At 35.3% G+C, this 27,159-nt stretch overlaps 1 protein-coding gene across 4 annotated transcripts in view; it reads right to left on the bottom strand.

Annotated features, from left to right (window-relative positions):
- Positions 1 to 27,159, bottom strand: part of IFT80 (intraflagellar transport 80) — a 54,074-nt gene that overhangs the window by 21,405 nt on the left and 5,510 nt on the right. For all 4 annotated transcript variants that reach the window (XM_037407644.1, XM_037407640.1, XM_037407642.1 and 1 more), the window contains exons 4-8: positions 21,124 to 21,234; positions 18,709 to 18,777; positions 11,458 to 11,567; positions 10,814 to 10,903; positions 9,648 to 9,785 (exon numbers count right to left, since the gene is read on the bottom strand). In XM_037407644.1, coding sequence (XP_037263541.1) covers positions 9,648 to 9,785; positions 10,814 to 10,903; positions 11,458 to 11,567; positions 18,709 to 18,777; positions 21,124 to 21,234 — 518 coding nt within the window. The remainder of the gene's footprint in view (positions 1 to 9,647; positions 9,786 to 10,813; positions 10,904 to 11,457; positions 11,568 to 18,708; positions 18,778 to 21,123; positions 21,235 to 27,159) is intronic.

Raw genomic sequence — 27,159 nt, 5'->3', positions numbered from 1 at the left:
TTATCTAGTCACAATACATTTAAAGCGTACTCATTCATTCACAAATCTAAGCAATCACAACCTAAAAATTAAGTGAATACTTAGAAACAATTATACTGGTTGCAGGAGTGCAACAGGCTTACGGTCTGAAGTGTGATGCATTCAGTTTATGCTGTGGTTGACAGTAGCTCCTGAATATAGAAACATCAAGCCCTGGGCAAAACCAGTCAGTACAAACAAGGCACAATGGGACATTGGTGGGTTATGAAAAGCTCTGAAAGCGATGCCTGTATACTGTTTTCCTCCTAACATAAAAAAACAGCTTGATACCTTGCCCACCTTTTTCTCCACTCTCTGTTGTTACTGTACAGGGGAAGGATGTATTCAAAATTTCCAGCTGCTATGCTTGCAATAACAACAAAAAATTGAAACATTACTGCAATCAAAGTAGTGACATCTGGTCTAGCTTTGGAGAGAACCAGGAGCAATAGTTTTGTGTGCTGCGTCCATTTTAGTCTAATTAAGAGGTGCTCACAGAGGAGTATCACAGTTTAATGCTGTGGAAGCACAGGTCAAATAACTATAGTTCAGAATCTTATTATCAAAGTAAGTATGCAGTGTACCTGCCTTCCTACGCAGCTAGAAATTCAAATAGTAGGCAAAACGGCATCACTGCACTTTTTCCTGGTAACTGGGATTTTGTAAGGTGGAAAGGCTCACTAGGACATAATGCATTTCTGCGGTATTGCAGCTAACATTTTCCTTCACCTTTTCCTACTCTTTACATGATCTACCTCTACTAAAGTATCAGTTTGGTTTGTTGGTTTTTAAATGGATGCTCAAAATTCCTGGGGCAGCAGGAAGCTGTGACAGCAGCGTGACTGAGAGCTTGCAGTGCCGTCCAGATCAGAGACACCGCTTTGCCCAAGCGGCTAGCCAGCCTCGGGAAATGACAGTAGAGATTATACAGCGGTTCGTGGGCTGGCTGCTACAAGATGATTTTAATAAATAAAAAAAAAGGAGCTTTATACTCTCTAATGACAGGGTGTAAGCTGCATTGAACGTTTTAATTCCTTGCCTGCCTCAGCACAGGGCACATTGCCCCCCCCTCCTACCCACACGGCTCCACGGATTCGCTTGCTCCAGTGCAATGTGAATGCAAAAGAAGAGCATGTGTTCTGCTGAAACGGCACGTCATTTCTTATCCTTTGATATCTCCCTCCCATATTTTCATTCTCTCTGTTAGCATTGTGAAGAATAAAATTATAAATCCCCCTAGCACAAAGAACAAGGAAGAGGTATAAAAACTAGCATTTGCTTTTTTCCTTTTGATTCATACCATGGATGTAGTTACAAGAAATGCTTACATTTAGTACTAAAGCTGATTTTGTTCTTTTTCAATATTTTAATTTCCTCTAGTGAAGAACTTTATTCTTAAATTCCCCCAGACTTATGTATGAGGGATCTAAAGTTAGCTAGATCCTTATTAATACATTCTTGTCAAAAACTAGAAGAATTTTCACACCAAGACACTTGTTTTCTATTTCTTGCATCTCAGAAATACAGTTCATACAAATCATCCCAAATCTCCAAGCGTTTCTCTGAAAGTGGATGAGAACAAATGAAACAAGCTTTTTATGGACTTTGAGGAAGACATTAAATCAGATTTTAAAACAAAAAGCAAATATCAACTATCACTTCTCCAGAACTATGCAATGGAATATTTTAAAAAACATTCAGCATTTGAAGAACTACCTGAATAGTCAAATACATTTAAAATCTTAAGAATCAAATCAGTAAGAAAAAACATGTGATTGAAGTTAAATGTAGACATTGGATTCTCATGACTTTTGGATACATGATATTATACCAAAGGGGAGACAGTTGGAAGAAAATACTCACCTAATGTTTCTAACACATTTCATATTCTGATTTCTTTTGCAGTACACATAAACCCCAAGAAATACTAAGTCCTTCACACAAAGTCTTCATGTGATTTATATGAAATGAAATCACAAAAATTACAGTAAAAGAAAGGTGTCATACTTAAATGCTCAACAGCACGGAAACACAATGGGATGAAATTCAACCTCCCAGTCACACTAATGATTTGCAGAATACTATGTAAGATGACCTACTGAGTTAAGGCTCTTTTACTGCCTACACGCATAAGGGTGAGCAAAAGACAATGTCAGCATTGACTGAATTTCCAGTTTCAAGCACTCAATTTTAAGGCTTCAGCTTCCATGCCTCTTGGCTGACAGACACGCCATTTACTGCCTATATGATCTGCAGTTGGGAAAGGCAATTGCAATTTTTGGAGAAAGGTCCATAACACACTCTTCTGTCTCAATGGGATAAATACTGTATGAAACACTCCATAGTAATTAAGAGCATAATATTTAACTATGTCTGACATCCTTATATGGCAAATGAGTAAGCTCTTGAGGTTGTAGGAGAAATGATTGTAACAAGCACACTCAGAGAATGCTCTAAATGTCCTACATCTGAGACATATTTTTCACAGCTGGCCAGATGTGATCTATCTGAGAACACTTTGAAGAAGTACTATTTCAAAACTCAGTATTGGGATCCTCCCAAACAGACAAGGCTGTTTCAAAGGTCATTTCCCTTTGATCAAGAATCTACCCATCAGTCAGAATGAATAATAAAGGGGCATCAAGCCATCCACTAAGAACCAGTTTAGAGAACTTGAAGAATGTGGCTTTGGTGCTACCTTTTTTATGCATAGCGGATACACTGCAGCTCCGAGAGGATACATTTCCAAAACTACTTTTTTAAAAAACCAAACTATCCAGAAGTGTTTTTTTTCCAGGTAGTTGAAATACACAATAAATATATCCAGATTAAACCCCAGTTTTTTTAAAAAATAAAATATATTTATAAAGCAATTACGAAGTTTTATTTTCCAGTTATTTTTTAAAGCTCTCAGTATAATTCAGACCACTCCAATGATTCATACTCCCTGCAGATGTCTGCTACATTTATCATGTACACAAAATGTCATAATAAAAATAATTTAGCTCTCCACTTGTAAAATAGGAACAATTTTTAAAAAATAGCTGTTATGTATTTCCTAGATATACCAAGTTAAAAAAAAAAAGAAAATGAAAAAAAGGGTATGAATATCCCTACTATATTATATGAATGACTGTATGAACCTTGTTCTAATATTAGCTGCAATGTTATACTTTGGTATTACTGTTTACCTTACACTTTTCCTGTGTCATAATTAATTTTTCATTGAAATCAACTCAAGAACAAAAACAGTAGTTATAAAAGTTTCATTATATTAAATAAATACATAAAGGCAATAACTTAACTTAAGCTTCCCTTTTCTGATTGCACAATGTAGTAAAAAAGATGAAGTACTGTAGTCATTGAAAACTGACTTCCATAAATGGAAACCAAGGAGGCTTTTGAGATGTCGGTGAAATTATTTCAGTGAGAAGATTCAGAGAATTCTGTGTCCCAGGAACAAGGACAGTCTTTCAAATCTATAATATTGATGCTCTGAGACTCAGTATGAAGGATCTAGTTAGTTATTATTTCTGGACTGAATGCAATAAATAAAGAAAGGTCATCCACATAATACCACAGCATAAAGGTTCTGAAATAAAGATAGTGAAGAAAGAGTATTTTCTTATATTTTAAATTATAGGAGTAATACAGATGTCAGCTGTACAAATGACACTTGGTTGTTACTGTCTGGTCTCTGTTTCAGCTGTTCACCAGTATGTGGAGTTCTGAATGGGGAATGCTGATGTAAGCTGAACTAAAGCTGATGCTGCTGTACCTCCTCATGATGTCAGAACCTACACAACATACCTAATCCACTGACTTAGTCTTTGCCAATAATTTCACCATTGTTTATGAAAAGACAACGTGCAATCTCTCCCACAATCCATTCCAGGAATCAGAGCACAGAACAGACTAACATTAAATACATGCTCTCGTCCTTTTATGCCCTAATTGATACAAACCAAGATAAGCATGCTGGAACCAGCCTCCAATCCAAGTCTGACACAGAAAGTTTCAGGTCCTCTGAAACCAAGGATATCTATCTATCGATCTATTGATCTATTGATCTATCTATTTTTAACTGAAGGCTTAGTTTTCCTTGTGCTCCACGGGGCATTTCATGTTAGTGCAGAGGTAGCTGACATCTGAAAATACATTAGTCTGAACATCCACTAAAAGCTGGCAATCGGCTCTCACTACTTCTACATGATGAGCTGACACTTTAGTGCAAACTTCCCAGAAGCTTCTAATCAGAAAATTAATTTTCTGATGTAATGGAAGGCAAATTGAAACTTACAAGATTATAAAAATCAATTAAGCTGCGTATTAGAAGAACAAAGCCAGACAGAGGATATCTAAAATTCTCCTGAAATCCAAGCACATTCTCATAATTATTAGACCCAAGAACTAAAAATAGGATGACAAACTGTCCCCTATAAATTCTTAACCTTAGAAAATGAAACATTGATGTAGTTCTTTAAATAGATTATTACTTCCATAGATGATGCACATGTTTTCATTTTCTTCCAGAAGTCGCATTAGCCCACTCCAATAAATTCAAATATGCCAACTTGGAAAGAATTGGTCAACAACATAACTCCATAGGAAACCTATCTGTAATATTTTTTCTTTTATTGACCTACAAAGAATTCAGGATCATGACTATTAATAAAGGTAGATGAAATAGAGACAGCGCAGGAAAAAAACCCCTTATTTTTGTTACACTGCCAAACGCATATGTCTGTGAAACATGACTAAAACTAAATGTAATGGGATCAAAGCTCGTTGTAACTCTATAGAAAACAGATTTGCTTGGGTTTTTTCATAGTGATCTAGCTTAGGACAATTCAGCACTATCAGAATAATATGAAAACACATGCACTGTATACATTGACTTTCAAAATCTTGTTCTCTCTTTCATATTTGTACAATAGCTAATGTTAATTTAAAGGATAAATAATGTTAATTTTACATTAGTAACACAATTTACTGTCCTGAATGAAAAACACTGCTTTAATGTTAAACACTTAAATTATTTTCAAAGCTTCTCTGTAGGTACCTGCTACCACTGTAGTTTTAAAATTCTTAGATGCTTTTTCCCCCTCATTTGTTGATAGTTTAAAAAAAAAATTAGGAAAAAAGGACAAACACTGCTAAATATGTGACCAACCCTGGTCATTAAGTTCAGTCTGTATCTTTTTGAGAAAAAGCTGAAACAAAACACGGTACCACAGAGCTCAGTATTTTTTACCCATAGCACTGTAATCATATTTCTTTTAAATGGTGTGGTGGGTGAAGAGTAGTTGTTACACTTGCAGAATGTTTTCCTTCATTTTCTGTAGATATTAGGCAATATTCCCTAAATGTTATTAAGTTTTCCAAATGTTTTTAGTAGAATTTCCAGCAAAATTAGACATTCCATGGAGCAAGCCATGGAATATAAAAAGCTGCATATAACAGAATCAGTCAAATATGCAAACTACCAGTCTAGTAAAATGGCCACAATTCATTCTGCAATAAAAGAGAAAGTTTGTGGAATTTACATGATTATCTAAAAGCATGAACTTACAGATTTAGGTGGAGAATTGCTTTCATCACAAAGAATTTAAGCATACTGATGAAATCAAGTTAGAAGTGAATCAAAGGGCAAGATTTAGCAGTCAAACAAACATCTATCTATTTATAAAAACAGAATGTGGATAAATATCACCAGAAAAAACGTTCAACAAGAAGAGCACGATTAATTTGGAAAATGACAATCAAAACTCAAATCAAACTGATCAATCCCTATTAAGGGTAAATAAAACATTAACGAAAAAAAAGCTAAAAGGCCTCCCCAAAACAAATGCATAAATGCATTTAGCATTATTAAAATACGAATTTGATGTCCATATTTGCTAACTTTTGTTGGCAATTCTGAAAGGATTAATTTGACCAGTGTTTCACTTTAAAGTTTTTTATTGATTATCCTTTTACACTCCACAGCACTGGGAAAGCAACCTGTCTTTGGAGCAGATGGGTACAGTCCATTTCCTAAGATACTTACGTGGGAGTGGAGTGGGGAAGGAGGAAATCAGTGAATTTCAGTCATTCTTACCATCTTTTACTGTGTAAATATTTTGACCTGATCAGTAATGTCAAGGGAAGCATGCAGAGCCACAGGAAATAGCTTACATAAATGAACTTTTAAGCACTGCCCTCCAAGTGATTAGATTCTGAAAAGCTGTGAACACCAGGAAGGCTAAAGTCTATCCATCAATACATCCACCTTTACATTTCAATATATATACTTTAAAACTAATCTTAGCACTCTCCGCAGGGTTAATGATTATGGGCACTAAAGCAGACAACAAATTTCAACATTAAATATATTCTGTTTGGTATTCTGTAGGACAGCCATAATAATTTCTTTTACATACATAATGCTGTCAGAGCAAAAGTGATTTTTCAATGAAGAAACACAACTTCCAGAAGTTACTATTAGGTTTGTAGTTTTCTTTTAACATGAAGCTATTAGAACAAAGTATCCAAGTAGAAAGAAAAGGAGAAAAGAACATACCCTAACAGAATTTAATATAATTATGTCCCGAAACTGAACACATATGCTAGAGAAGAGTTAATGATATATATATATTGCCTGATGGCTCCCTGAGGAGCAATTTGCCAATACAGCTCCATTACATCAGACATAATAAAAATGTCTATGTTGACCAGTAAAAGCCAGGTCTGGTTCTCTTCAAACTCCATCACTCTGGTGGTATGTGAATCATTCTTCCTTTTCCCTCAATACTAGCAAAACTACTTCTTTAGTAACTATTTACACTCAATGTCAGGAAAGAAACTTTAATGAAAAATCATGACTTTTAAAGATAATAAATCATCATTGCTAGCTGCTAAACAGACAAAAGCACCTGGCACTAGCTACTGTATATGTCTTCATTTCTTTAAGAGTTAAGCAATAAACCAGGTAAAAGAACCCTTAATTTTATGAAAAAATAAACCTATCTGCATTAAAGTTTCAAACAAAGTCCACAAGCTTGTTCAATATTAAATGCTGATTAATAAATTACTGGTTTTCAGCTAGCAGGAGTTGGAACCATACTTAACAGTAAATTATATTACATAATAACTAGAAAGAAGAACAGCAAGGCCCTAGGGATCAGGAACAAAAGCTATATGCTACAAACCAGCATACATGACAGCAGAAAAAAGAAATCTAGTATTTTCCTTCCTTTTCTGCTGCACCAGTCCTTGCCACATTGAAGCATAAATCTATAGTGAGTGAAAAATGCAAATTAAATTGTTGGCCTCACCCATACAAGAGCATATTTATTTCCATTTACCACTTGCTTATACAGCTCAGTGTTCCCAATACTCAGAAACAATATTCAGAAAGGAGATGGAAAAGTGTTTGTGGAAGAAGAAGGCATGGTTTAAAGTGCTGTTTTGAAAAGAAAATACTAATGGCTAGTCTGAATATAACCTGGTCCAATGCATATATGATTATACCCACATAAATATATCTTATTCAGCTTCATCAAGTGAAATGTGGTGTGTGTGTATATATATATAAACACTTCTACAGCAGCATATTTATATAGGGAGATGGAAAGGCAACATTCTTTAATTACATTTTAAGTGGACTTCAGTGGCATATTAAAATGGAGAAAAATCTTCCTATCTACCTTGCCTGGAACAAAAGCTTTCAGGCAATCTTAAAGGACCCTGCTAAGGGAAGCAGCAAGCATATCAGCAGATATGTGCACCCAGCTGGTAAAGATAATGACAAAATCCCACGCTCAAGGCCTAATGCTAACCCAACCAAAAGAATGCCAGGGAGAAGAAAAAATGTCCCCACCGGTGATGTAGCCACCTAACAACCATTTGAGCATCTTACCCTCTAGCAGCTGACCCATGACTGCACAATCTTTATGACCATACACACAGAGACAGTTTATCCATTTTCTTCCGCAAAGAGAAATAGTATCTAAATTTTGAACAAAGGCAGACAAATCTAACAGTAAGGCATATCTTCTTTTAAAAGAATAATTACAATGATGAAAAACATTAGATGATGGAAATTGCAATCTGCTCTCCAGCCTTATACCAATGAGAGAGAAAATACCTTCTTTACTTCATTATCTTTTATACTACTTAAATATATTTTTTACCTGTGTGAGTTTACCCCTATCTTTTGCACAAGCTCGTACCTCAGGCCCCAGCTCCACTCACTACTTTACTCTTTTAACTTCCTGCTGTGTTTGTATCACACAGGTAATAAAAATCTCCTTAGATATCAAAATAAAACTGGAAAATTAATAGTTTCCAAAAGAAAATTGCATCAAGTACTATTCTTTCAAGACAGTTATCATCAGATTTTACTTATATAGATTAAGTAGCAATAGGAATTTTTTAAACCAAGTAAGAGGAAACAGCACAGAAAATAGAAGCAATTCCTACTTCAAATTTAACACCTAGCTTACACTTACTTCTGCCGTTGAAGATCAATGAAACCAGAATCAGTATAGGAAGTGAAATATGAAGACTCAGAGATCTTATCCTGCATGCCTCTTCTCATGTAATTTTTAAAGGCTCTCCTTCATGAACGTAAAAATACTCAAAATGCATAGTCCAAGTTCATGGTAAAGAGAACTCTACTGCAGATGGCTAAACACCACAGCAAACACTGTTTTCCCAATCTCAGCAAGAAAGCAACAAACACAGCAAGAAAAGAGGTAGAGAGTGGGGCAATAAAAGTCCCAAACCAGCAAGGTTCAATGCAACATGAGTCTGAAGAAAAAGCTGCAGAACCACAGGAAATCCAGAGACAATTAGTGCTCTGGGCTAACTTAAAATACCAATGAAGGTAGATGAAACTGTATTAAATTAATTTTAATTGGAGACCAAGTTGAAAAAATCCCTAGGTCAACAACAACAAACTGGGAGCAAAGCTCAACAATATCTCCTTTAGGAGCCTTTCTTCTCTCACAACAGTTAAGAAGTAATAGAGACACTCTGATGGCACCATTAAAGTATGTCTTTAGCTGAAAAAATTGTGCTGTCTAGCCATCAGAAGTAGAAGCATGAATATTTTCCTAGCTCCTCTTCACTATTGCTTTAGCCTTATAATTTCTGACCCCTGACAACTGCATTTTGTGATCCTCTCACGAGATGTGCTTGTCAACTCAGTATTTTTTAAGAAAAAAAGCTAAATAGTAAAAGCACAGGACATTGTTCTTCTACCTCCTTTTTAAAGATAGGTTATTGCTACACACGCCTGATTTTTTATAGATAACAATGGCATTTATGATGGTCTTACATGAGATGCTTTTAAAGTCTTTGTGTTTTTAAGGAAAAAAGCTAAAAAATGCACAGAAAATCATCCTGAAAGGCAAAATAGTATTAAAAAATTGTATCCAACCCAACGCCTATTTAGAAGTGCAGCTAAACAGAGCATAGAGGCAATATTTTAGTCAGATGCACCCAGCTGAAAAGTGCTGGAAGTCACGACTAGTTTTTGCTAATAAAAATACCCGTCTGTACACATATATCCTCAGGAGTATTTACTGTATTATCAATAAATTTGCACAACTCCACAGCTGTTACTTCTCAGAATTGTTACTTACCCCAGTTTTATCGCATAGACGCAAAGTATGAAAAGACCCCACAGCAAATAATTCTCCATCCACAGCCCAGGCAACAGATGTTATAGGATATTCATGGGGCTGTGAGCTGTACAGCAGACGTCCATAACTGTCCCAAACCTTTAAAAAAAAATTTAAATATATACCTATATGAACACAGTTTGGGCATACCTTTACTTATTCTAGAGCTATCATTTTCCCTCAAGATCACAGAATTTGCACAAATACACTCTCTAAGTTATTTCCGTGCCTTTTAGCCTAACTAGAAAAATCACATATATTATAGTTAACTTTCATTAAAGGTTGTTCTAATAAATATTGTTTGCTCAATGCAATAGAATTTGCTGCTATGGCAAATGTTACGTTATTCTCTAGAAAATATTTTGAATTAGTGAGCTTTGTTTCATGCAAATTACTGTAAGTCTGTAAAATAACCACAAGGTTTATTCCATTTGCACTTGTTTCCCAACAATGTGATGCACCTCTGCACATTTCCAGACCAAAGAAATTTTCTCACTGATTGAAATCAATAGAATACCAGGAAGCAATTCACAGTGTAGTAAACTGATTTTAACACTTTGATAATTTAAAAAAATTTCTTAATTGTGTATATTTTTATCAGAGCCATTATACATTTAAAGAATGATAGAACCAACATATGATATAATTAAAAATAAGTTCCTACTTAAGGGAAGAAACACAATATGTGCTTTCTATTTTGGATACAGAGTATACTAACAAAAAAAAATGTCTTAAGGGATTCATTAATGCTCCTGTAATAGAAAACAGTAGCTTTATCTCCTTCAATTTTGTATGTCATTACTTTTTTCACTATATGTCATAGCTTACACTATTTCGAGTAATTATTTCTGTATTTCTGCATATTTTCCTTTCGCAGTTGTTTCACTTGCATTTTACCTATTTTTATTCTGCCACATTTTTTAAAAAATAAATTCTAGTTTTATGCTACTAGACAGAGGTGTATTTAAAAACAATACAACAGCGTAAAAAGCAAGTTTTTCTTGAAAACTGAAAGACTTCTCATTTAATTTTGAGCTTCCAAGTATTATTAAAACCAGAAAACGTCAGAATGCCTAGTATCTTTTTTGGCCTTTTTAGTTTCCTTTAGAAGGTTTAGTAGTGCTCACCTTATATTTACAATCTTCACCTGCAGAAAGAATAAGATCATTAACTGAGTTCCAGTCAGTTTTTAAAATAAGTCCATCATGGGCTTTCCACTGAAACAGAAAAAAAAAATTAAACATAGATGCAACAAGTCTGACAACTTCTATTTTTAATATTTATCATTCATCATTTGCTAGTATTCATACACTCCAATGCAGACAAGTGTTTCCAACAGTACAAACGCACGGATATCATCTCTTCTGCAGAAAAATAAATCAAACACAGCTTGAACAAGGCAGAATGAAAGCATAACAATCTGCACCAAAAGCATATTCTAAACCCTTGCTTGTGTATCTTTCTGTCTTTTTGTAACAAATGAAAAGGGGAAAGCTGCTGTATCTTTTTACCTTTTGTTTATTTACAAAAAGGGATGAGCTTAATCACATGCCTGAGGAATATCCACAGCAGAAATTGTCAATTTCTTCTCAGTTTAGAGAAATGAACAAGCTCCTTATTTGCAAGAACACTAAAAAGAAAAGGGGGGTCGGGAATGAGCAGTACACGTGTTGCATGGAAAATTTTAGCACAATTTCTCCTCAGCAAAACCAAATAACTGACAAAAGTTTTCACATGGAAGCATGAGTCAATGTTAATGTATTAATGATACCTGCAAAACTTTAGCATTTGGCTGAAGAGGTTTAATAATCAGTTGCTTCCCTGAAGTATAGAGAACTTTTTCAGAATCAGGTCCCCAGGCCACTGAGTACACTGGTGATCCTGTAGACAGACAGAAAGAAAATATTTATTATGACTTAACTGATGAAATTATGCAGAAACTGCTACAGCCACTTCAAACTGGTTACTTAAAATCACGTATCAAAAATTCAGGGCTGCGAGAAAGCCAAACTAGGGCAACCATTTGTTCCTCACACTTGTCTGATGCATGCAGGGGTCCTCAAATGTTTTAACCAGGGGGCTGGCGTGTGGATGAAGTGGCAGGCAGTCATCTGCGGCTGCTTGGTTTCCCCCCCCCCAACCCCCAGCAGAGGGGGGGGGGGGCGGCGGGGGGTTCTGTAAATACGGGGGGCCGGATTGAGGACCCTGGGGGGCCTTATCCAGCCCACGGGCCGTAGTTTGAGGACCCCTGCATTATGGCCATGTTTACTGGTTCACTTCATGTTTCAGACAGCCATTGGAACAGCAGTAAGAGACAGATGCAAACTAGAAGGACAACTGAAGACTTTAGTTCATGGTACATACCCTTCCAACACTCCTTGAGGAAATAAAAATACATAGATTGAAGTCCCAACAAATTCACTTGAATAAACCATCAAACACCTACCACTTTCAATGGAGACACTCTAAATTTAACTGAACAAATCAACTCTATGAAAAACAATAATGAATTGATGGCTTGTCCAATGCTACCTACTGAAAACGTGTATGACTTCACTACTGCTATAGTTATCTCATTTTCTCATACTGTACCTCTCCATTTTGTCAATGCATCACTTAAGACCTACTGATTTTATTTCAAGGTCTGTCCCAGCAGACTCTGACCACATTTATTACTTGCTTTTTTATTTCACGCTCTCTTTGGAGAGAGAAGAATAAAGCAAACCACCTCTGGAAGAATTAAAATTGCCACATTTATTCTTATAAGTTATTTTCTTCAGTCAAATCACCTTCATAACCAGACAATTTTGTTTCTTCAGCTTCACTGAACCTCATGCATGTACTCCCATTGGTTTTATTTCCTCACTTTTAAAATAAAAATCTGACCAATTTATTCCAAGATACAGTCAGGCAAAAGATGACATTGTCACCTTGACATTTGGGTCACCTTTCCCCTTTAAGGTGCTCCTCTCCCACCTTGACATACTGATCCCCTGGCTCATGATTAACTGGGACACTGCAAAGATTTGTGTTGTCCTTTCCATCGGTACAAATTTCTCTATTGTATCAAATAAAGCCCTTCACAGACAGTTTACTTGTAAGGTCTATCTGCATTACAGCATCTTTCATTCAGTATTAAAATGTTAAAGTCTTCCCAACTGATCAGTCCACAAACTCAGCCTTCAATGCCCAGCTGTCAAATCTCCAGAGCTCCTCTCTTTCTGTTTAGTTTGTAGACACTTCCTACAAATACCTACAAAACCATTTCATGTTTACCATGAAATCCCCGCAAACTTGTTTGCCAGAATATCTACTACATGATTAAATCCGATGCTGACACCACTGACTGTGATGTTGACCAATCCTAATTAAAAACTAGTAAATATCTGTATTAAAAGTAAGCCCGGCAAGTCAGGTAGATGGCTCACCATGTCACCACCTATTATTTTAATACTGTGTTTTTAATGCTGCATCTTTCTCAAACCTCATTATCTCTTGCCATTTACCATGCTACTAATTCGTAAACGTTTTTATAAGTGAACAGTGTTACACAACTCCAGAAAATGAATAGTAATAGCTGCATTTTGTATTTACTTAATCTTTTATACTCTGACACAATTTTATTCACAATTGTCACTTAAGAGATACAGAAAATCAACATGACAACAGTCATCCTAACACTTTTCAACAGACATCAGAAAATCATTCTTTGCACCTATAATGGTGAGACTGAATGCAAAGGTGGGCAGAAAAAGCTTTATATTGCATCTAAATTATTCTTTGCAAGATGTTTAGGCTCCATAATTAAGCATCTGACAAAACACATATTTTTGTTTTGCTGCACACATAAAAAACCCAAACATCCCATACACAAGCAACTTACAAAACAAATGATAACAAATAAACCCAGAAAGAGTGGTCCACAGGCTTCAGATTTTTTCCAATTAACTGAAAACATGTTTTTGCAGACTGAAAAGTCCAGAATGATGTATCTAGAATAAAGCTGACTGTTCCATTTTAAGATCATGTTATGTTGAAGTTTTCAAATGACCTTTTTTGAAAATAGAAGAAAGTAAAAAATTACATGGAAAAAGCATCCAGGAAAAAAAAATGAGACTTGCCAACTATGCAAATATTTTCCATAGTACTTGACAGGATTAGTCTCCCCTGAAGAAGAAGAAGAATCAAAGTACTACACTACTTGATTCCTTGCAAATAAAACTAAGAAAGTTAAGTAAAGAGCATGTCCAAACATTTATTTCTGTCACAGCTAAAGCCCTGTAGCAATGGACCGCAAGTTTCAGCATGGCCTCAGCATTACAGTGCATATAAAACTGCAAGGAGGCAGACTGCAGTAAGTCCCTGTCACCCCATTCTCTTTGCTTTTTGTAAAACTTGCTTCCGTATCTTCTGACATGGGAAAGAGATGGCTTATTTCAAGCTTCTGTTTTTCTCTAACAGCCTTAATATTCTCACTGGCAGAAGAGAGGCCTTTGAAGACATGATTCCATTATCTAAACACAAGCATCTAAGCGATGTGATGGGCCGAGGGTACTCTCAGGTCCCATGTCATATCTGTAAGGTCCGCACGGGTATCTCAAGGAGATTTATGTCCTTCTGGAATCGATTTGGAGGTTAGGCAGAGCAGCCCAATGAACCTCAAATGGCACATCTACATTAACACTACTAGACCTGTACCCCAAAAGTTCTGTTTGAGAAGCAAGAAACCTCAGAAAAAGCAACTGTTACAATCTATATGTTTGTATTTGACAGTTTTGTAATTTTAGAAGAGGAAAACGGAAAGAAATTATCCTAAATTCTGAGATATGCATTTTTTTGGGACTCCTATCAGCTGATAGCTAAGTGTCAAATTGATCAAATAAACTGAAATTGACCAAATAAACCATTTTTAAATATATTTTTTTATTTATGGTAATAAAAAACCCCAAAAGGCTTAAGAAATGCTTTTACAGTGTAAAATTTTCAAAGACACATTTGGCATATTAAGTTTCATTTTAAAAAATGACTCAGGAATATCTTTATGGGAATATTTTGATGAAATTTAGATACTTAACTGATTGAACTGCTATATCAACTGTTGTAAAATCACCTAATATCTTACCACTTAAACTCTTGAATTTTCTCTCTGAACAAGAAGCTGGTTTTGTTATAGCAAATCAATTCGGCGCACTAAACTTGATTAGAGCTTCCACATATTCAAACCCTAAACTGAGACAGGGTGTCATCGCTGCTAAGTATTTTTGTACTTCATGGATTTTCTTTTAGGAAGGCATTTACTTTATATTACTTAGAAATACAGAATTATGTTATTTTCTTTTTTTAAGTTGTCAACTATTATAGGAGACAATTCACAGAAACATACAACATATATTAAGTAAGTCTGGCATTAGCTGTTTTCCTACTGGCAGGAATTTATGTTGAAAACGACATAAATTCTGTCACCAACTGTACAGAAATTCTGAATAAACTAATTTTTGTCCTGCTCTAATGCTGATTTAACAATCAGAAGACTTTTTTATTTAAACCAAATGTTTAACTTTTTTATGATGGCTGACTACTTAACCACAATTTCCAGGGCTTAACAGCAGGAGCTAAGTTAACTCATTTCCTTCTGCACTTAACAAGAACTTGGTTGGGAAAAGACTGCCAACACATTGCATTGCTGTGGAAAGAAAAATTCAGCAGAATGTACAAACTGCAGTGAATTGCACTGGTGATAAACAGTTTCAGGAAAAAATACTCTGAGAAAAGTAGTGAGAAAAGCAGAAAGGGTGGGAACTAAAGAGGGGACCTGGAGAGGGAACATCAGCATTAAGCATACAGGGTGGACTTCTTCACATCCCAGTGTTCTATTCGCAGATGTTCATCCCCAATGAATCATTCCCATGGACAATGCATATAACAGAGAAAGAGCTCAGGTGGAGTGCAGGAGTGACAGAGCAGTCACTCTGACACTTCCAGCCACAGAAGGTATTTTAGTAATTACAACAGTAAGTTTGTGAGAATTTTTACTTTCACAGGAGTAGAAATATTAATTCAATAATTTTATTTTGTTCTGTGGCAGCACAAAAAAACAGGAGCTGCATTTGGAATACAGTTGTCCCTTCAAAAGCAAGTTCCACCTCACAATAAACATATTCTAATTAAACTGTTTACATTGTAACTGTAGCAATTTTGCTTCCATTAACCAAAAGGGCAACCTACATGCCAATTATTCCTATTACTCCTTGGTGCTTATTCATTATATTACTCACTGGAAGCCCATCAGAAAGTCAGCAATGCTCAAGAAAGATGAGTACTCACTCAAGAAAGATGTGGTCTTAAGAGTACTAGATGAGAAACTGAATTTGAAAGAAAGGTGAGAGAAATCACCTGAAGAACTAGAAATTCATCTGAGGTAAACCAGTTGAATGTGTGGCACAGAAACAAGAGGTGGATAATGATACTCGGGGTAGATCCCTGAAGTTTGTTTTCTTGCTTGCCCTGAAGATTCTCAGACTTGGAATAAGTAAAGCTGTCAGCAAAGCTGTCAGCTTCACTAGTGGGAAAGGCTAAAGAAACGGCACTGCAGAATAATCTTGATTGTGATGCGGAAGGCACAACCACCCTCTACTTAATTTTCAGCTTCACAATACCTTTGACTCTGTGGAGTACTTCGAGGATTAGAAAGCCAGTGGTTTACAAACCTCAGCAGCAGCAATTTTAGACAGATGTTTCAGGACAGACTATGCAACTGTGAATTCAACACTGGTCCTACTAACTGGATGTTTGGCCTGAGAAGGACTCTGCTGCTACAGACTTCATGTCAAACAATCTTAGTGTCAGAGTCTACAAAGCATCATAAAAATTTGTGGTGGTAGAGCCATCTTTTCTTTCAAATGTGGACCTTCAATACTCTGTACATCCTTATTTCCTAATTCTGTGGCTCTCTCCGAAGGAACACAGACACTTTGAGCACAGCGTCATGCTGCAATGCATACATCACAGAACACACAGAGAAATCCTGCTTCAAGCATAATCATGTGGGTTACCAACGTATACCAAAGAGATCCATGAAAAAAACCTATCTCATCAAAACATACCAGTGTACCATGTCAGCTGGAAGCCCAAAGAATTGCAAATACAGCATTTTTTAAAAAAAGTTTTCAGTTTAAGGAAAAACAGGAACAAAAGGAAGTATATTAAGGTAATTAAGGATGAAGAAGTGAGATCAGGCTCAAAGAACAATGCAGCCATAAAAGCAATACATTACACCTGAAGGCTGAATGCAGTAGTGGCTATGGGGTCACACTTTATTCTGTGCATCAGCACAATGGAAGGACATGTGGCCAAGGGCTCCATATAAGTACTGAAAATGCTAAAAAAGGGAAAAATGTATGTTCATGTTTTTGTAGTGAATAAAAATCCAAAGATAGAATAGGCATGTGGACCATCATACAAAGATAAGAGCTGGAAAATTTATTTCTAATACAAAGAGTGGAATGAGTAGAAAGAATGTTAGCAATGGTAATCCTTTTATTTCTCAAAAAGATGATAAAGGAAGTGAGAAATTAGCTCAAACATGATATACTTCTTTTAAACAACATAACAATCTCTGCAGAATCCTATGCTGATCCCAGGTATGTAAGTAGCTTACAGAGGGGTCTGCGGGAATCTGATCCTATAAATTTAAAGATTAAAGGGTTTGTGAGCTTCAAGGGATTTTATCTTAAAACACAAATACAAGACGACAATTATTGCATGGAGACTCAACTGTACTTTTATACTGTCCCAGAAACTCTTAAGAAACCAATGAAAATTCAGCTTGCGTATTTCAAACTACGTGTCTTACTTTATAAGCTACATCAAACCTCAAATAAGCACAATCAAGCATAAAAAAAAAATCTTGAAACACATCAACTGAGAAATAGTGAAGAGCATGTGCTTCAACCTGTTGAGGTTTTTTTTTTTTTGTTTGGTTGCATTTTTTCCAAAAAATTACAGTTCAGTTACCTTATCTTTTTATATTATAAGCATGAAAAAACATTACATCTGAATATGAACTTCCTTAACAGAACTGAAATATATTTTACATTCACTCCTGTGGTTAAAATGCCTTCAACAGGTTGAAAGAATTTAGATAATTTGTTTCAGAAAGAGATAAGGGTCTGACATTTAACCCAAACCCAGGTGCATGTGGTTTCTTAAAAAATGTCAAAAGGTCACATGATCTCAATGTATGAAGTCTGAAAAACAAAATCTGGCTCAGTATCTTCACTGAAATACTACAAAAATGTCAGAAATTATGATTATAAAAATAGCATTTTAAAAATATGAAACATTTATAGAAATATGTATTTGCAGTTGATACTGTTGCATTTTACAATAATGTGATTTTAAATTGACTTAAATAACTGGAATGCTCTAGTATGCATAAAACTGTAGTTACAAAGCCAAGATCAAGGTTAGGTCTCCATGGCCCCGGTTCAACAAAGAATTTAAGCACAGGGACCATTTCACTTCAGTAGAACTGTTTGCATATACTAAATTAGTTACTGGGTTAAATAGATAGACAAACCAAGGGCTGTTAAGAGTTTTTTTAAAGTTCAGAGGAACTAACCTACACACGCTTTGCATCTTTCAAGCATTCTTGCAATGCTTTTAGAGATTATTTTTTTTTTCAGTTTCACCATAAGAGTCTGTGGCTTGATAAAAAAATCATTTTTTTAATTTTTAATTCTTTAGCCTCTCCAGAATCCTTAGGGTGGAACTGAAACTATTGTCTAAAATTGTTGCAATAACACTTCTCATTTGAAGAGATCTCTTCTTAAAGACAGTCATCTCATTAAAAATCCAGTTTCCTTTGTATTCAACTATGACTTCTGTTTAATTTTAGTTAAGTTTATCAAGGCCTTAAGACCCTTAAATAAACCACTACTGCCAGATTTAGGGTGTTATTTAAATATATTTAATAATATCCTAAATAAAAAGTTCTAATGGAACTTTAAGAAGATTAACTTACCTTGCTGAGCTAAAGTGGATCTCAGCATTCCACTTTTAGACCAGATTTTCACTTGGCCATCTTCACCAACTGTAAAATTACCACAGAAATCATCAACTCAAATGCAATAATAAGTCTAACAAACATGGTGCTTGTATTTACCTAGGAAACACTAGAGTTCAAATAAGTCCAGGTCTTCTAACAGGTAAATATCATTTATTTAGTTTTCCTAACATGCGAATAGATAGTATATTAAGGGACAGATATTCAAGACTGTTTTTCTGCTATTATCAACAACTCTCTTCTTCTCCTGAAAATCCTTATAGTCTTCTTATCTGAAGCTGCTCCTGGGAAGAGAAAGTCCATCACTATTTAAATATCCTAAGTTCTGTATTTTCTATTCAGCATTGCTAGCACTTTTGATCTATTTACAGTTCAATGGCCCAGAGGCTGATTAAATGAGTCTCTGAGGAATCTGAAGAGAGTAGGAGCAGATTTTATGTATTAAACCAGAGGCTTCACAGTTGATAAATGGTGAAACTGAAGATAACTGAAGTCTCTGTTTGGAAGGCTTAAATTTTATAACATAACTGTGTGTTACCAAGAAACTCAGTTTGCTTATTAAAGATTAAGTTCTTATACGCTATACAGCATAGCTATGTATGCATTAAGAACACAGATTTCCTAGTGTGCTATCATATTTAAAACATGCAGCTCTGGGCCCTCATTTAGGCCTCCCAGATTCAATTAATGAGGAAAAAGTTGCATTAGAAACTTAATGCCATTCTTCCATTCAAAGGTAATTTACTTACCAGATTTCAGGTTTTTACATCTGGCCAATGTAGCTTTTAAGTGTTAAAAAAGTATGACTTTTCTTTTTTACAATCTTATTTGTGTCCATTTGATACTGATAGAGCCATAAAAAACATTTTAACTGATACAGTATCATCAACGATTCAGTCTTCCTCAAAGTATAGTTGTGGTATAACAGTAGTTATCTTCTCAGAGTACACTGTTTGGATATGGTGATGAATTCCCATACTCTCCCTAAGTGTCACGCAGTCTTTCAAAAAAAACCAAAACTAAACCAACCAATCAAACAAACAAAAAAAAACAAACCAAAAAAAAACCCACATGCCAGAAAGACTGAAAAGGCAATTTTGATTTTTCTTTCAAGAAGTTCCTGAGGCAAATCTGTCTTTAAAAAGAACAATATTTCTATCCCTCTGGGATTTCAGAGGAACATGCCAGACAGAGTTCCTTGAGGCAGAATTTTAGAGTCAGACTGAGTCTGGAAACAAGCAGATCCAAAATTATCTTCAGTACTTCTGGACTGAGTTGGAATTCGTCCAAAGAAATCAGCTGTGCTAGATCAACAGGAGGCTGCAGAAAATTCTGACACCAACAGAAATCCCATAAAGGAGAAGTCTATAAGAGGAAATTTAATTAGCTTCCCCTTAACATCAAGATAGATGTTTTTGACAAAAATGCCAAAAGCAACTAATTACCAAAAGATTTAGGACAAAAACATGTAGAGATGCAGACACTTGGAAATCACTCTCCCAGCCTCAACAGAAAAGAGTTAGACTGCAGCTGGACCTACTCCACTTCTAATAATCAAGAAAGAGAAGCATAGGAACATTCAAGATGTTCATGAGGACTTAGTAAGCTTTGCTGGCTAAAAAACCCCAAATGTCATGTGCAGGAATATAGGTGTACCGACTTAGCAACCTTTTTTGGTAACAGATTAAAAAAACCCAACAAAACAAATATTCTCCTTTATGAAGTACAGAACATCCACAAAAACATCTAAGCACTCTGGTATTAAAAACATTTACTTTCAAGTAAATAGGATAACATCTAATATACAGGATCAATTAAAAAATTACATGTTTTTCCTAGATCTTCTATTATTTAAAAGTGACAACATTCTTCTAAAACAGCATTAATCAAATAGTGCAAAATTTACTTCTATTAAACAAGGTGATAATAACTCCAGTGATAGCGAAGACATAAAGAAAAGTAATTTATTATAGCTAGCTTCATTTATATTGTTGATTTTTGTTTGTTTCCCCCTTCTCACAAGAATGTCAAATTAAGCCAGTGTGTGAACACTTAATACTCTTGTTCATTCAAATTTAATGTAAATATAATATAAACTATGAAATTTAGGATTACATCTTCTAAACATGTCAAGGATTATATTATTTTTCCATAACATTCTATTGTTATTTATCCCATAAAGTACTTACATTCTACACATTTTATTGAAAGCACTTACTTTTCATAAATCTTGTTTAATAATGTATTTTTGTATACTTACATTTCTTCATGTCATGTCAACTTTGTATATTAAAAACCTAAAAGGCTTTATTTTAAAAGAGCTTTTCTGTTATATTAGTTTTCAAAACACTTCATTACTTTAAGAATGCTTACCTGTAACCAGTGCTGTTCCTTCATAATTCCACCTTCCTGCAAGTACAGCTCCACAGTGTGCTTCTACACTCTTCTCTACTCTTCCTAACTTTGAAATTAAGTGGAACTTCCCTAAAAGAAAGTTTGAGATGGAAACAGTGTATCTAATTTTGTGACCCGATATTTAGGACTGTAATGGTGTTTTCTGTTACAAATACACACAAAACAAGAAACCAGCAACAAAAAAAGAACAAAATATATAATTAAGTTGTTCACAGCTATGATTAGCCCAACCAAATGAGATCTTGAAGAAGGATTACTTGTAAACTCGCTACAATGTTGTTTGTTTGGGGTGATAGCCATAATCTTTGGTTTGCCTATTGCTTTTTCTTATGTCTCTCTAAAGTTTGCATGTCTCTCTGGGGACACAACTGCCTGATGTTATTTCATTGTCTGAAAGCTAACAGAGGTATATACACTGCACCCCAGGCAAGTCCTTGTGGTTTTGGGTTTTGGGCTTTTTAAGATCTGAAAAATCACTCAACAGCAAAAGGATAATGGAAAAGCTAGAACAATCTGACCATCGGTGAGTGCACTGCTCTGAGGAAGTATTACTGCTTGCATTATGGAGCTGTTATGGAAATTCACAGAAGCCAAAAACAAAGCTATTAATGATTTCAACAGAAGCATGAGGAAGTCTTTCTTTCCAAATGAGGGATGTTGCTTAAATCCAGGAAGATCAAATTTAAACTGGACCAAAGAGCAGACAACAGAGGACTTGGAAACATGTGGCAGAACAAATGCATGGCTTAGAATAGTAGTGATTTAAATTAACTACTTTAAAACCAAAATTCTTTAAAAACTATTTTATCGAATCTGCCAGACAGTGAACCACTACAATTTTCAGAGTGACCAGTACTCTTCGAGATAAACAGTACACAGATCCCTCACACTTAGCGTGTGCAAACACTCCATTACTTAAGAGGGAATAGTTTTTCCATTAATAACATCCTGCTTGGGAATATGAATTATAAAACAGGCTTTACCTGGCGAGCCAAAACCAGAAACTAAATACCTGACTATTTCCATAAAGGACCACATTATCAAGACCACTGTGTGCATGCAGGTGATAGGAGAGTTAACTATAGACAGAACACAAGGTAAAAATGCCCAACACCACCACACTAAACGTACATTCAAATGGCAAAATTTAGGTGGCCTGCACTGCCAGAAGCTTGAAACAACTTTTACTGTGTTCTGCTCTCCCATGTTTTGTGTTGCACTTCAATCTTAAAAAAAAAAACAAACAAACAACCAAAAAAACACACAAAAAACCCCAACAACAAAACCCAAAGCTGGACTGAAAATAAAGAAAAAGCATTCTGGTAGATCTGTCAGTAAATAACCATGAAACATATCAGGGTTCTCCATAATATTATTCAGATTAATACCATCACACTTTGTCTACATTTTACTTTTAAGTACATAAACAAAAAGACACAATTATCCAGCCAAATCTCTGCCAATGCAAGATTTCCAAGGAAAAGATTTTTGACACTGAAGAAAAAGAATGGTTTGAATAAATCAGTTTATTTGAACAGACTATTTTAAATATCATACAAATCTATACATTTTTGCTTTTCTTTATCACATATTTGTATCTACTAGAGTACTCTTGAACAGCTAGTTAATTCCATTTTTTTTCTGAATGCACAGAACTAGTATTACCAGAATGACCACCTCTTCCTCATTCAGTTAAGTTTTAGCTTCCTAAAATGTTCAGTACTGGTATTCTACATTCAATGCATTATGTCATTTTATAATTATGAAATATATTTTATCTAATTAATGTTTCATTCTATAGAACATCTCTCAGGTCTGAGATTCTTGGGGTTTTGTGCATAAGCAATAACTGGATTCACAGGAATTCAATGGCTAAGTACTATTTTTTCCAATTAAATTGTCAAAACGGCCTTTTCTGGCTTTAAAATAATCCATCAAAAACCATGTTTTATTTTGCTGATCACCTGTCTTTTTCAATGCATAGTGTACTTGTTCAATCTGTAGCCAAGACCTTTTTCATTGCAGAATACTTACACCTAATCTGATCATAGGACTATGAATATTTTCATGCCATCACCTACAGTATTCATCATTTAAGTGGCTGCACTCCTCATTAAGTACATATTTCACTAATTTCACCCCCTTTGGCAAAGGGGGGGGGGGGGGGGGCGGGGAAAGAAAAAGCAAAAAGCCTTACAAATCAGGAGCTAATATACACAGAAATCTAACTCAAAGGCGTTCATAACTTTTCAGTATCCCATCTGAAACATCCAGAATTACAAAGAAATTCTATGGCACTTTATATATTGAAACAATAGCTTCCACTGACCTAGGTAGAATCTGTGAAGACCTCAACACTTCTGTAAGCAAAGCCCTCAATACATAAGAGAAAAAATGAAATGAAAGAAGAGACAGCTGGCAAGGAACTGAATACTTTGGTTAGGTCACATTATCAGGAAAACAATGGGCCATGTCACTGAGTACAGGATAAAATCCTGCTATATAAGGAAACGCTCAACTCGTTTACCAATCTTCTGCATCCTTTCCCACTCCACAAGCTCTTACTTCTTTCACAAGGCATCTTTCAAACAGTGAAACATAGCAAATTGTAGCCTAGCAGGAAAGAACACAGTTTCATGTAAAAGCAGGTCCACCTTAGGCACCAAGACAGAATTCATCTGGAAAAAATGTGATCATGCATTTAAAAACTGTATCATAATACTTATGCAGAACAGGGCCAAATCAAGTTTTCACGGATATCATCTTTACTTCTGCAACTTCTTTACTCTTCCAACATATAAATTTACAACTGATGACAGTCAAATGATGTGACTCATTAGATACTGCTGCTTTCACTGCATTCACACACAGAGGTTGCTCCAAAAGCAATGTTTCCATGGATTTCTCTGCCTTCTGCTCTTCAACTTAACATTGAGGCAGTGGAGGCTTTCAAATTAGAACTTACTGCCTTATACAATCAAGAAAGGGAAAATTTTAGCTGTATGCCTGGAGTAGATAGAAGTGATTCAACTTAAATCTTACTTTACATCTCAGATTTATAAAATACCGTTCCTTTACTTTTATTAAGTACAGAAGCCAGAAGCTGTCCTCAATCTTAAAGTGACTCCAGTTCTGGAGGAATTTCAAGTGGGGGATTAACAGCCTATTCAAATACAGAATATAACACATGTATGTTTTGTTCATTACTTTTCATAGACTTAAATGCTGACCTAATGTAAAATTATCAATAGCATAAAAAGTTGAAAAAATAATTCCATTCACTTGCAATTTGTGCTTAATAAGCAGTTTAAAGCTGAACGTATTTTTTATTGTTGTAAAAGAGCAGCAACAACATCAATGTAAGTAGGAAGTAACAGACCAATATCCCACAAAAGATGCAACTCAGAAGAAAACCCAAGAGGATTAAATTTACTTTTGCTCTAATTTCACAAACATCTGGAGTTCAACCAGGAATTAATGCAACCCTGTAAAGACATTATACTCCTTTTCCATTGGATTCAGCAGATTTCCAGGAATCCTTATCACAGAGATGAATTAGCTGTTGCAGGAAAACTGCAGGCTTGACACGTAAGGCATGCTATATAAGTAATAGTTAAACAGAATTTTAAAAGTAAGGTTTTTAGAAAATAGCAACAATTTTTAGAAAATAAGCAACAAAACTTGTTCATACACTTTTGCATTGCAATAATTCAGTTGCATATGCAAAAAAACCATATCTTTACAAGATAAGTTCCCTTTATTGAAAGTGGTAAGTTACACTAGTAAATAAAAGCTTGGAAGTTTTCTAACCTAAGTTTTTATCTCAATTTATTCTTTCACAAATTAGGTTAGCACTGTTCTGTATTTTGAAGTACATCTTAAGAACAGTTTTCCAGAAACTGAATGTTTAGGATGAATTTACCAATCAATGTTAAGAGCTTATCACTTAGTCCTAAGAACAGTTAACTAGGTAAAAAAAACCCTATAAGAAAGAAGATGAAGTACTAACTCATGCAAGACAAAACCTGAATATCTATGAACTAATTATTGCAAAAATAACTCCATAAGTAACAGCAAACCAAATCAGCTTTTGTTGCTAGACTCCCTACTGCCTAAGCAGGGACCCCAGCTGAATGCTTCCCTTCAGGGAGGGCAAGCATAACACCTCCTCTCTGCCTGAAACATCTGGAGCCGATGCTGCAGCTGCCCCCTCCCTCGGTAGGCAGTTTTCCACCACAGAGCTGCCTCATTCCATAAAACCCACCAAGGAGCTCCAAAGTTACCGATTATCTGCCAGTCAATCCCTTGACAACACCAGTCATGGAAGCCCCATTTTCTTAGGGAACAGAACTTTAAGGAAAAAAGAGTTTCTTCATCCAGTTTTGTTTACATTTAGCACTCTTATAAACATATAAACAAGTTGAGATTTACTCTGTCCACTTAAACAGAAATTACATCCTATCTTCCTCCCACAATACAGCATCTTCTTACCACAGAGTATCTGTTGCTCTATAACAACCATAAAGCATTTCGTTTTAATAGCAATTTATCCAGCAAAGCTCAGTTCTCCTTTGCACTGCGCTATGCTAGCAAAACAGTAGCATTCAAATTAATGACAGGAATTGCAATAAAGGCCCCAGACATCCAGAAGGAATGCAAGGGCTGAATACAAATTCGACTCACTGAACAATACAAAATTATCTAATGACCGATCACTGGAGTGCCTTGAAGAACTGAAGGATGTGTCCATCTTGGGAAAGGGGGAAACTAGTGAATTGCAGTCTCTGATCAGACAATAGCTATCTCAGCCACAACACGATTAAGTTGATAACACTTAGGGATGTTCTGAGAACTGGGCAATTTGAAGGGCCTACACGTGTGTCAAATAAAATAAAAAAAATAAATAAAAAAGTTGGCAAAGGTAGCCAAAACAGCTTATGCTGCATGCAAGCAAGAAACAGCTGCATTAAAAGAAAGTGAAAGTTAATCAAGCTGATCTCCCAAAGCTGGACAATGATAGAACTGATAGACTCTCAAGTGCATACAAATTATAACAAAGATATAACTACATGTTCATTTACAGGTTTCACAGATATTTTTTTCTCATTCTATAATCTTTAATTTTATTTTTCTTACTGTTATGGAGGAGACAGCATTTTTCCAGACCTTTCTCTCACTAGAACTTACATCTGAAATCTTTATGAAGTACTTCAACATTAGCTAGAATCCTACAATGATACCTTTAGGTCAGACAAAAAAAAAGTTTGGAAAAAGTCATAAGCAAATGAACACAAAAGTCTTATCAAGGAAAATGCAGATCAACATCAAGGGACTTGTTTAGAATTTGTCAGTCACACACAACTAAAATCTTGAGCAGCAAGAAAAATCATCTGCTAAGCTGCAAGTACCTCTGCCATTGACATAAGCCACTTAAAAGTAATTTAGTTTCTCCTAGTTCATTGCAAAGGTCCTAATGCATCTTGGAAAAGATTCTGAGGCCTACCTATACATCATTCTATTAATCAATCTTTATTCCTAAACTGTAGCTCTCTGTTGCAGTGTCACTTAATCTACTTACAGGAGAAGGGCAAGCATTCATTCATACCTACTAGATATTACACTTCAGAACTGGTATCTAACTCAAACTTGCACTGGGTTCACATATAGACTGAAGTACTTCTGAATGTACAGCTCCTGTGACATGCTAATTTTTTAACACTTCTGAAAAAAGATCCACTTTCAACCTCTCCAAACACATCTGTGAATATAATTTACTTTTCCTTTTTATCTTACTGATATAAAAAAACAGAAAAAACTAGAGAGAAAATCTGCATAGCTGAGTTTTAGAAGAAATCTTTTTCATGAAGGTAGTAGTAGCCTTTACATATTTCTTCAATCAGCTGTCAAAGCATTATTCAAGCAGAACATGAAATATTAGCATACTATTCTAATAACATTGGAAAACTGCCTGAATAAATTAACAGAAGATCTCAC

This window comes from Falco rusticolus, chromosome 13 (genome assembly GCF_015220075.1).
Source record: "Falco rusticolus isolate bFalRus1 chromosome 13, bFalRus1.pri, whole genome shotgun sequence".
NCBI lineage: Eukaryota > Metazoa > Chordata > Aves > Falconiformes > Falconidae > Falco > Falco rusticolus.
The sequence above is the reverse complement of the archived record's forward strand: the minus strand, read 5'-3'. Positions and strand labels throughout refer to the sequence as shown.